At 57.8% G+C, this 11,571-nt stretch overlaps 3 protein-coding genes across 3 annotated transcripts; all 3 read left to right on the top strand.

The window, feature by feature from the left end:
• Nucleotides 1-4,781: 4,781 nt before the first annotated feature.
• On the top strand, nucleotides 4,782-5,153 carry LDBPK_352960 (hypothetical protein, conserved; the record flags this gene model as incomplete). The annotated part of the gene is made up of 1 exon (XM_003864827.1): nucleotides 4,782-5,153. One exon carries the CDS (start codon nucleotides 4,782-4,784, stop codon nucleotides 5,151-5,153), a length of 372 nt encoding a protein of 123 aa, XP_003864875.1.
• An 884-nt stretch (nucleotides 5,154-6,037) lies between these two features.
• Nucleotides 6,038-8,221, top strand: LDBPK_352950 (hypothetical protein, conserved; the record flags this gene model as incomplete). The annotated part of the gene is made up of 1 exon (XM_003864826.1): nucleotides 6,038-8,221. The coding sequence occupies one exon, from the start codon at nucleotides 6,038-6,040 to the stop codon at nucleotides 8,219-8,221; it is 2,184 nt and encodes a 727-aa protein (XP_003864874.1).
• A 930-nt stretch (nucleotides 8,222-9,151) lies between these two features.
• Nucleotides 9,152-10,975, top strand: LDBPK_352940 (hypothetical protein, conserved; the record flags this gene model as incomplete). The annotated part of the gene is made up of 1 exon (XM_003864825.1): nucleotides 9,152-10,975. One exon carries the CDS (start codon nucleotides 9,152-9,154, stop codon nucleotides 10,973-10,975), a length of 1,824 nt encoding a protein of 607 aa, XP_003864873.1.
• Between the last annotated feature and the right edge of the window lie 596 nt (nucleotides 10,976-11,571).

Genomic DNA, 11,571 nt, shown 5'->3' with positions numbered 1-11,571 from the left:
CGCAGGAGCACGGCACGCAGGCCGGGTCTCAGAGGGCCCTGCCCCGAGGCTGGCCCGCCTCCTCCTCGAGCTCGTGCGGCGTGCGCGGTGGCCGCCCCCTGTTACGCGGGCGACAGAGACGCCGTCGCCACTGCCCTGGAGCGCAGGACGCTGCAGGCGACCCTGCTTGGATCGAGGCATGCGCCCCAGCGGAGGCCCGTCTGGCGCCCGAGGCGCGCGGCTCGATTTCGCGGCAGAGGGCGGTGCGCCCTAGACGACCAGAGTGTAGCCGTGGTGCCGCAGAGGTGGGTGAGCTGTGGTCGCGTGTGCGGTGGTGAACAGATGTGGTGATGGCGGGAGGCGTTTGTTGAAACCTGAACTCATCTTACTGCGAGAACTGGTGTGTTGCGTGTGCCGCTTTGGTTTCTTCTCTCATTGGAATCTCAGATGTACATTGATGCGGAGCGGCGGTGCTCTCCGCTGCCTCTTCTCCTTTGTTGTCGCTTCTACGGTGTCTGCTTTTTTTTTTTGTTCCCCGAGAGCTCCTTGATGGCCATGGATAGCTGCGCGTGACTTCTCCGGGTGCTGCGCCCCACTCGCCGGGGGACTAGGGGGGACGCCCTTCTCCTAACATCTGTCCCGGCCCAATGCCGAAGCACTTGTGGAGGCGACAGGGTCAAGCACCCACAGCCGATGGGGTGGGCGGGTGAGGGCGATTTTTCAGTACCGATGCTCGCAATGAGGTTGTGGATAGCGTTGCATGGGAGCGACCTGCAGGAGGAATCATGTTTCTTGTTTGCAAATGATTGGTGAGGTGCCGTTGTGTCTTAAAGGCATCGCCCACCCAGCCATCGCATTGCCTACTTGTGTGCTGAGTCTGCACCTCTCCGAGAGGTGCCCCAGGTGGCGACCGGCAGAGGGGGAGCTGCGGAGAGAGTACGTTCGAGGAAGGCAGGCGGATTTCGAGGCAGAGGTCTTGGGCATATGACAGAGTCAGCAGTACTGCGGCGCGTGTCTACGGCTACTGCTCGCCACGTGAGAGGCCCGTGATGGGGCGGATTACGTTGGACACGGACTCATGCAGTATGTCAGAATGGACACGCCGAAGGAAGGAACGAGAGCACTGCAGCCTGTTGGACTGTTTCGCACGTAGCGTCGTGCGGTGCGAAATCGTATCTGTTCCGACGCTGTGAAAGGAGGAGCATTCTGTTTTTATTTTGCCTGCTTTTATTATTGCTTCATTTCTTCCGTCGCCTCTCATATAAGGCTCGCGCTCACGTGTGCTGACAGCACTCTCCCGTGAGTACTGCACGCCCTTACCGAAGCATCTGCCCAACCGCACTGTCGCTCCACCCACCCCGAAAAAAAAAAGAATATGTCTTCTCTGTACAAGGTCACTTCTGTTCTTTTCTTCTTTCTACACACTACTGCCGCGACGATTGGCTGATGTGAGAAGAGCTGATAGAAAAGGCATGCACCAGCCGACATCGTCGTAGTCATTGGCGTTTTGGATGAGTCTGTGCAGCGACGGGGTGTGCGCGACACAAGAGCACCTTGATCCTTTTCCGTTTGCTCTCTCGTTTTCCGAGAGCGTGAGATCGTTTTATCCCTTCTCACGTTGTCTTTCTTGCGCTTTGTAGAGCGCCCTCTCCGCAGGAGGCGAAACGGCCATCGAAGCTAATGGGCTGCCGCCACCGCGGCAGAGTTGGCCTCACTTCCCGGTAGCCCTCGCATATCGTCGGCATCTCTCTCTCTCTCTCTCGTGCCTCGCTTTCTCTCTTTTACTATGAGAAACAACCTCCTGCCGCAGCGCAAGCTCGACCGCTGCTTCAAGACGTTCACCTTGTAAGACCACCTGAGTTCGTATTCACGTCGGCAGCTCAGCGGGCGGGGGCGCAAAAGTATGTGATGAGCCGCATTGCTTGCGCTGCCAATGCCTGCCGCCTCCGCACGCAAACTGTTCGTGACTACAAGCATTAGCTATGTGGCAGGCACGTGGTGATCCGTTCGTGTGCTCTGCTTGGCACGCGCATGGGGGAAAGCCGTCAACATGGCTTGACGTGGGACTCGATGCAGCACATTCTGCGGAGGCACGTAGGCGCGTGAAGGGCAAACAGGAAAGCGACTTTGTCCCACTTTGCCACGCGGTGGAGGCGGTGGGGGAAGGCCGGGAAGCGGAACTACCTCTCGTCCGGTATGTCTCCTGGACGAGAAAGATGTTTTCGGATGCAGCGGCCATATTCCCAGACAAGGCAGTGCCTCTGCTGGTACGGGGTGCGGCCCATCGTCTCGTCTTGTTGAGCGAAGAAATCTTGGCATAGCTGTGCTCCTGCTTCTTTTCGCGTTTGGCCCACCCCCCAAGAATCGAAAGCGCGAGAAGTTACCCAATACCCGCGGTGGACGGCGTACGTCACGTCTCTCAGAGGCATTGCCGCCTGCCGCGGCCACAGAACCGGCAGGGGTAGACCCAAAAACAATATGGGGGCCTTACGCAAGCTACCTTGTTGCATATTCTCGTCACCGTTTAGCTGAACCCTCACAGGCTTTCACGCGCTCCTCGATTGTAAGACAAGCGGTTTCCTGGCGTGCTTGATCAGCTGCCGTCGCCGAAGTGATCAGCTGGCTGGATCCGCCGCACACACGCGTTGCCTCGAGTTGAAGATAAGAGACTCCCAAAGGGCGTTTTCACAGTTCATGGTCGGCCCACGCCCTGTGTGCTCTGTGCCAGTGTGCCGCACCAGTGCCATCGAGAACGACACGAACGCCATGCACGTCGGCTTCGCTAAACTCTTCGGCTGCGGTCTTCTGCAGTTCGGCTGCGTACGTGAAGAAAATCGCATGACACTTGCACCGCAGATGGCGGTTTCGCGCGTCTAGTGCCAGGGGCTGTCCGATAGGGAGGTGCTTTTTGTGAGTGGTGCGCAGACTTTCTGCCACTCCGGCGGCCACGCTGAGGAGTTCCATTACAAGGGTGGCTGTGATCCCTGGGCTCCGCAGAATGAAGAGGCGATCGAAGCTGACAGCGCTCGGGCAGTGAGTCTAGTGCCCGCAAGCGTTTGTGGGGGGCTGCACCTCCACACGGAGGCGCCGATACTGATTCATAACGGCTGCATCCTCGCAATGAACGTTCACAAATTCCGAGCATGAGGCGAACCTTCAGACCAACACGGAGGGGCCCCCTTTCCCCACCGCGAGATTCGCAAAGCATGCGTTGGCTTTCGCGGCGCCCTCCGAGGTGATGTGGGGCGGAAGCTGCTCTTTACGTGCTAGGCGACGTCCCAGTTTGGGGATTCAACCCTACACGACGATGTCCTGGAGCGGCCGCTGACGAACTTCAACGACGTTCGCTGGCAGGACCGCCCCAATGGGTGCGTGATGGGGCATCTAGTGCGCGGACGTGTGGAATACGGCAAGCATTGCAGAACACAAATATGACGCTTCTGCGCTAGTGTCACCGCTGCCGTACATTTCACAGCACGCCTGTTGCACCGCGGCCGATTGAGGCCGACCTTGCTGTTTTGCACTCTATCAACGCCACAGGAGTACACAAGTGAAGGTGTGCGGTGATCGTCGGCACATGGCACCCCTTCATGATGTGTTTTTTTTTTTGTTTGTTTTTTTTGTTTTTACCGGATTCCGCGATGTCTTGTCCCTATCATTTCGTTCTCTTCTTACCATTTGCGTATTGTAGGGCTTTCCGCTGCATCTGCCTCCGCGATTGTGTGTTCTTCCTTCGTCCGCTGCCTGGGCTTACCTCTACTGCTTTTGAGTCCCGTTGGCCGTTGAGTAGGCAGGGCGCACGGCCACGTGCCCATACACCGACGAAGGTAGAATGAGCGGTCTGTGCCTGCAAGTCAAGCAGCTGAAAAGGCAAAAGGAAAAAAATCACCGAGAGGGCAACATTTCGTGATCCGTCCCGTTTTTTTTTCCTGCATTGTGTGTGATGCAACTATGCAAATCGATAGATGTATGTAGACCCCACCCCTTTTTCTTCTTTTTGACCGATATCGCCTTGTTTTTGCCGCTGCCGGCGCCGGCGGGGCTGCGGGGTTGGTGGGGGGCTGGGCGCAGTTAGGCAGGCACCCAGACAAATCAGCTCTGCGACGTTCTCCTCTCTGAGCGGTTTTCTCCGTGGCGCACTCGCCATCATTTTCTCCTTTCCCTTTTTCGTTTTCACGCGTGCGTGCGGGTGTGTGTGTGTGGCTTCTCTCCTTTGACTGCTCGTGGCTCTCTTCCTTTCACACAGTTCCTCCGTCCCTGCTCTATACTCACGTAGACGCCGAATACGTCTGCACCACAGGCAAACAACCGCACAAGAACAAGGGTTGGCACGAATTGGATGCAGTACTAGTGTCTGGCGGCGCGAGTGCACAGACAACACTGCGGTGCCTCGTGTGACCACTGAACAGAAAACAAACAAAAACGACCTGGCATTTAGAGCTTCTTGAGTTGGTCGGAGGCTCACGAATCGTCAACGTAGTGCGTCTCGTGCCCTCCAGTAGCTACAGAAAGCCATGATCGGTCTGCTGCCGCTGCCCTCCCTCAGTCCATGAAAAAGGAACCCTTGACCTTGCTCTCATCGCATCATCTCTGCACCTCTGTACTTCTTCATCGTGGCGTTACCGAGGGCTGCGACCTCTTTGCTTCGGAGTATCGCCTCCTTCCGCTTCTTGGCCCCCATCGTTTTTTTTTTTCGCGAATACGCCTCGCCATCATAGCATATCCGCTTCGACATCGTTCATATATACATGCATTGGCCTCTGCGAGGAACCGAAAGAGGAACTACTAGACAACGCTCCAGAATGCAGGGGGAAGTTGACGCCACTACCTTTTCTCTCCGGCCGGACCACCATCACAAGTTCCGCCCTAATGAACTGAAGCCGATTGCGAAGTCGGTGCTCGAGAGTCGCCTGGAGGACCAGGAGTACAACGCCGATGAGATCCAGAGCATTAGCAAGGAGATAGCTGACACTGTGCGGGACAAGATTCGCTCGAAAGACCTCGAGCGATACAAGATCATTGTGCACTGCATGATTGGCGAGCAGCGTGGCGAGGGTATGCGGACGGGGTGCAAAATGTTCTGGGACTCCGATACGGACAATTACTTTGAGGAGGTGTACGTGAGCAAACACCTGTTTGCGACGGTGACGGTGTTCGGTGTTTACCAATACTGACGTGGGGCATGCATGTCTTGGTGCTTGACCGCGTGCATGCGTGCGGCGCGGTAAGAAAACATTGAGCAGCACCCGCCTACAAAGGCGGGGGAACGACGCAAAAAAAAAAAAAGCTTTTGCGACGGCGCTCTTGCTAGGCAGACAGACCACTCTCCTTAAACTTTCTGCCGTCATGTACATAGCGCCGCACTACTTACGAGGGTGTCGAGGCGCGTGAATTGCAAGAGCCGCCACGACCTCGAACTGAGACTAGGCGTTCACCGCCATAAAAGGCACCGGCGTTCTTCAGAAATAGCCAAGACAAAATGGGAAAAAAAAACGCACAAGAAGTCAAAAGGAACAGCGCTTCCTCGCCCCAACGCCCGCCCGCACATTTGTGCAGCACGCGAAAGTCTACCGTTCGCGTACACCCTTTCCTTCAGCTGTGTTACTTGCGCATGTGCGTGGGCAATTTAGGCAAGGGGGCGCACGGCTGACACGTTCGCTGAAACAGTGGCGCCTAACGAGGGGCTTCACGATCGATGGTGGCCTTTCTGACACTGCCAGTAGGCCGCATCTGCTGTCTGTCATGCTCCACGTTGACGTAGTGTGGACGTTTCGCACCTCATGTGTACCACGCACTCGCGCGCTCATCTCTGCTTTTCTCTTCTTCAACCTCCTTCCTTTTCTCGTCTTCTACACGTGCGCGACGTACTGCCTGTCACCTGAACCGGTGTCGTCTCGATGTTACTGCCGTTGCTCCTTATTCGCCCCCCCCCTCCCCCCACATGGTCTGGTGGCAACGGGGAAGAGGCAACATAGTTTTGTCCCTTACGGTCATCTCTCTCTCGCCCCCCTCTCTCCGTGACTTCTCTCCTCCCTTGTATATAGCGCATCCTCTGGTAATGCGTTTTCCGGCGACTTCACGGATAGACAAGGCGACGCTTCGCCGTCTGTGGACCTCGTTGCCCCATGAACAATTGGACAAGAACTTCTGGGTTGCGCTGGAGGCCTTCTGTGAACCGTTCCTGGACTCGTGCTCCCCTTTCAATCACCAAACCTTCTTCTCGGTGCCCCGGACGGGCCGCATCTTGCAGGAAGAGCTCACGCTGGTGGACCAAGCTATTGTGAAGGCGTGCAATGAGCAGCGTCCCTTCTATAACGCCTTCACTCTATGGAACCCGCTCGCGCTGGCGGCGCTATTTAAAGTGCCGATCGAGGTGGTGACGGCGCAACTGCTCCTCGCGGTGCAGCAGTCGTGGATGTCCGTCTACTTTGTCATCACTTGCCGGTCGTGCGGCTGCGACGTTGCGCACTTCCGCTCCGTCAACGATATCTCCTTCGTTGGCACATTTCACTCGACGAACGCATTTCGCTGCCCGATGTGCACCGATCGCACTGAGGTTAATGAGCTGAGGAACGTCGCCGTGTTCTTCCAGCTGGGGCGGCTGCCTGCGCTCTTTCAGCGCCGGTACCACCGCCTTTACTACACCGAAGAGGCGGGTCGGCGACGTCTGGAGTCTTTCTTCTGCCCAGCGCAGGCCGGCTTCGCGTTCACGGCACACCTGCCGAATGGACGCTATCTCCTGTCAGCACCATTTTGTGGCGCCTTTGTCGAGTTCTCGGTGGATCTCTCCGCGCAGGCGATTGGAGAGAAGGCCCCCTATCTGTCGCATATTGTAGACTTGAAGGCCTACATCCGTTTTCAGAACAGCTCTGCGGATCCCTTCGGGCAGCCCATCAAGCGGTGCAGCACCACCGCCCCCGCGCTGCCGCGTCGTGGGATGAGGGCTAGTGCGGTCAGCGATGCGCTGCATCACGTGTCCATCGGATGCATCTCGCAGTTGTCCCTCTCGGATGCCATTCACCCCGAGGAAGCCGCCAATTCTGTCACTGGTTTCGGGGCCGAGAACACCGAGGAGATCCCGCGAGTCCCAGTGGTCAGCTTAAAACACGGCAAGGTGCAGTTCCGTATTTACAATGACACTCCCCACAGCGGGTTTCTCGACCTATTCGTTGCTTTCGACACGCGCATCGAGTTTTCCGCTAACCCGTACCCGCAACTCTTCCAGGTTCCACACTTTATGCACTGCCTGCCGCGTGGCATGCGCTCCTCCTTCTTCACCGAGTGCATTCCGAGGCCGCCGTCGACGACACCAACGACCGGCGCATATGTGCGCCACCAGTTTGCCTTGCGCCGCGAGCAGGCCGACGACCCTAACATCATTTCGGTGCTGCGCGAGGTGCACCGGTACTCTCTCGAGGACCACTACGGCCTGCTCATCGGCGTCGGCGACGGTGGCGCCTCTTTTGAGAGTACTTTTCTCTCTACCACAGCTGCCTTGGCGAGCAGCATCTGCTTCTTCCAGCGTGTGCTGACGCGCCTAGGTGAACCGGTCGCCCTCGCCATGCGGTGCAGCGTCACAGAGGGCCCGCTGAAGATTGCCGCCTACCAAGGCCAGTACAACGACACTGACAATACCCGATCAAGCTACCCAGACGCGCAGTTTGTCGGCTCCGTCGTTTACGCGAGCAACCACCCGCCCATCACCGGCCCGTACTTGTACTGCACGGAGGTCGAGCCGCCTAAAACCGCAGTCGTTGAGACAAACGACGACGGAACGGGCAAGAAGGTTATGGCGAGGCGGCTTGGTGCGCTCGACAAGTACCGTAGTCCTGCGTGGCTTCGCGACGAGAACAGCTCTTACTACGACCTCAGTGCTCCCTACGGCAGCCATGCCACCAACAAGACGGCGGCCGGCGAGACTTCGCAGCAGGAGCGGCAGTGTCTTATTCGTTTTGAGGTGCGCTGTGTGCCGTCGCTGATCAACGACGAGACGGAGATGTCGTCACGCCGCGCTTCGGCCTGCCCTCGGTTGACGCTACAGGAGGATGGCAGCGACTCAACAGACGCCATATTGCCCTACTTCTTGGAGTTCTTGCGCGAGCACTTTGAGGGGGCATCCGTGAAGGAGGAGGCACACGCCCTCGTGGTGCAGATACCGCTACCCATGATCTACGCTGCATTGCAGATATCCAGGATTCTGGACAAGAATGCTTACACCAAGGAGCTACGGGGCCCGTTCTAGGAAAAAAAAAGAGTGCCCAAGCGGGCCCGGGGTCTGCGGCGTATCTACCCTTCGGTGCGTGATGTGGGTCGCAGCAGACTTCTCCGTTTAGTCTTCGCTCTCTGAGCAACGGTGCGCTGGTTTTGGCGTGAAAGAAACCTTGGTGAGAAGCTCACAGGAGGCTTTCGGTGTACACGCAAAGGAACAAAAAGGTGCACACAAGCGAATTGTGCTGAGGGCACAGGATCAGCCGACACCTGCGCATCTCGCCCCCTTCCCCCTCTCCTCGTTTCCCACTCGCGCGTCTGCGTGATGCTTGTGTAGTTTTTCGTTTCGCCGTCCCCTTCATGTAAACTATGGTTAGGAGCACCTGCTGCTTGTATTCTTGTTGTTCCGTCCTTTCTATTTTTTTTTTTGTGTGTAATCGGTCTCTTGGAGCGCTGTCTTCCACACCTCTTGCCCCTTTGAGAGGCGGTCACTTGCTTGACACCAGCACGCCTTGAAGGTTCCATGGAGACGATGGTGTTTCACAGGTCCGTGGGTCTACATACATCTCTTATGCTGTCAAGCGTTGCTGCTGATCTGCGTGAGCTGCGCTGAAAACTCAAAAAAAAGGCAACAGGCCTTTCGGTGGGGTGCGTACCCTGTTCTTCCGGCGTCAGCGCGCTGAACCCGTGAAGAAATGGCAGGAGGCTGCGAGCTTGACGACGGTTTTGCTGTGCCGCGAAGGAACTTGTTAGCCTTCCTACTCTCCAATGAACAGCCTGACGTCCTTCCCTTTCGCACGTCCTGTTTTCATTGTTTTTTTTTTCGTCACCATCATCCTCTCTGGCGCGCCAAATTCCTCTTTTTGATTTCTTCCGTCGGTCGCCCGCTTTCCTCCAGCACGTCCGATAGCGTATCAAGTCGTTGAAGCTTGGAGAAGACCAAGCGAGTAACTATTCCGTCGTCATGAAGCGATACGCACATTCTCTACCGGGCATCGTCTCGCAAGATGATCTCATCAGGCGCGGCACCTTAGTCGGAGTATCGGCGCTGCGCACAGCTTGCCGCTTCCAGTCCTCCATTGGAGAGCAGCGCTCCGTCGCCCGGATGAGCAAGTCCGCCTACCGTCACCCGCTCGCACCCAAGGATCCGTCGCAGCGCAACGTCACGATACCGATACGAGCGAGCCGGGCCGCCGCTTCTGCGTCTTCCTCATCGGCCTCCGCCGCCCTTTCGGCAGAGGATCTCAAGAGGCAGGCCCAGAAGGCGCTGCTACTTCAAATGCAGCAGGAGGTGCTCTGGGAGGGAACAGTGATCGACGACGTGCATCACGCGTTGGTACAGCACTTTGTGAAGCTCAGCACTAACGAGAAGTACCGGCAAGCACGGCAGATGCTCGTCATCGGTGGACGCGCTATGATCGAGGAGCTGTGCCGCGCCGGGCACCGGCCACGCCACCTGATGGTAGAGTGCGGTAAGCGGATCCCGGAGTTTCTCCGGGACCGCCGGAAAACGGACGTCGTACTTGTCGACAGGTCTGTCTCGGCTGCCGTCACGCCGGGCTCAGACGGCTACGTTGGTGACTTTGAGATCCCAACGCCGCCGATGAAGGAGCAGCTCATAGCGAATCACCAGCGGCTGAACCGTGTGCTTGTCCTCGACAACGTCGAGGACCCTGGTGTGCTCGGCACCCTCCTCCGCACTGCCTCGGGGTATCAATACGACGCGATCATCGCGACAAATCACTGCGCTGACCTGTACGACCACCGCGTCGTTCGCGCTGCCCGCGGGGCGCACTTTCAAACCTCCGTCCCAATCTACACGTTGAAGGAGGAGGATGGCGATGACGTGTATGGCTTGCTGAATCACGTTGTCGAGCGCAACAACCTTCTGCCGCTCTGCTACACCACACAGGCAGACGCTGCCGACGTGGATGGCGGGACTGCGGGAACGCGGACAGGGTTTGTCTCCTCACCGGAGGCGCCTGTAGGACGCGTCTTTCGGTCTAGCGTGGTGGGGGCGGCACCCGTGCCTCTTCCGGCACCGCGGCAGTCCGACTCCTCCTACGCGGCATCGTCGTTGCGCGGACTCGCCGGCGTCTCGCAGGCGAGAGAGGAGCTGCTTTCGGACTTCTGCCTCGACCGTTTCACAGGCGCCTCCAGCGCTGAGGACGATGCGCAAAGCGGCTACATTCTCTTTGCCGGCCCGAACCACAAGCGGAACATGCTTCGTCGTCTGGAAAGGAAATTGTCGCGGAGAAGCACGCGGCTTCTTCTCGACAGCCTCCCGTCCCCGAGCGAGGCGCCGTCGGATCTGCTCATCGCGATGTCAGTCGTGCTCTATACCCTCCGCCCGCGGGGCAACTGGGATTACCTGCCGGTGGACACGAAGCGGGAGCACTCCACGTTGGAGTTGCAGGCGAAACACGCCTCAGTGGACATTGGCGTCAACCGACTGCGAGTCAGCGCTGATGACATCAACCTCGATGAGGCGGAGCAGCAAGATCGTGCGCACGAGGCAAATGAGCTCATGCGCTGGCGGCGGCTCGCACGTCGCCGCGGCAGCGACCACGACCATTGGATGGTAGCGGAGCAGCGACGGGTGCAGGCAATGGTGAGGCGCGAGCGGCAGCGTCGTGTGGCGCCCTGGATGCCATTACGTGACGCCAAGACAAAGCCGATGCCGGACTGGGTACCGAACATTATCGACGAATACCGCCAGTCTCTTGATCGCGACGCGCTGACGCACGAGCGCGACATCAGCACCAGCTATCAACGGCCACCGAGGTGAGCGCCGCGGAAAAACCTTGTTTCGGTGGTGCTGGCGTCTACTAGCAGGCTCCGTCCCGAGAATTTTCCCCTCTTTTTTCCTGCTCTGTCGGCCGGTGTTAGGGAGCAGACGACCTATTGCACTTGTGCCCGCATGCACAGAGAGAGATGCATGCGCACGCACGCGGGACTACTCCCTGTCTGACGTCCCCGCGCGGCTCTACCTTGCCTTCGGGTGTGTAACCTAAACACTGCAGCTGCTGAGGAAGCAAGCGGCAAAAAAAAAAACGAAAAAAAAAAAAATAACATGTATGCTATGAAATTATGCGGGTTTAAAGTCTTGCATCCCCCAACTACTCTCCCACATTCTGCCCTGAGTGGAGGAAAGATCTGTGCTGCGAAGCGCTGAGAGCACAGATGGATTCTCTGAGAGCCGTATGCGTGGTCTCTCGTTGTCTTCTCCCTGTCGCACTCCCCTCTGTTGTCCGCCGACATGGCCTCATTCGCCGATCTCTTCTTCCGCGCTGGACAGCGTGTGCGCCGGCCCGCTTCCCTTTGCTGTCTTGCACGGTGCGCCGCCTGCTTTGTTTCCTGGTTACGTATCAGAGGGCAGAATTC

Source organism: Leishmania donovani, chromosome 35, assembly GCF_000227135.1.
Source record: "Leishmania donovani BPK282A1 complete genome, chromosome 35".
Lineage (NCBI taxonomy): Eukaryota > Euglenozoa > Kinetoplastea > Trypanosomatida > Trypanosomatidae > Leishmania > Leishmania donovani.
Note: the sequence above shows the minus strand (reverse complement) of the source record. Positions and strands in the feature narration are given on the sequence as shown.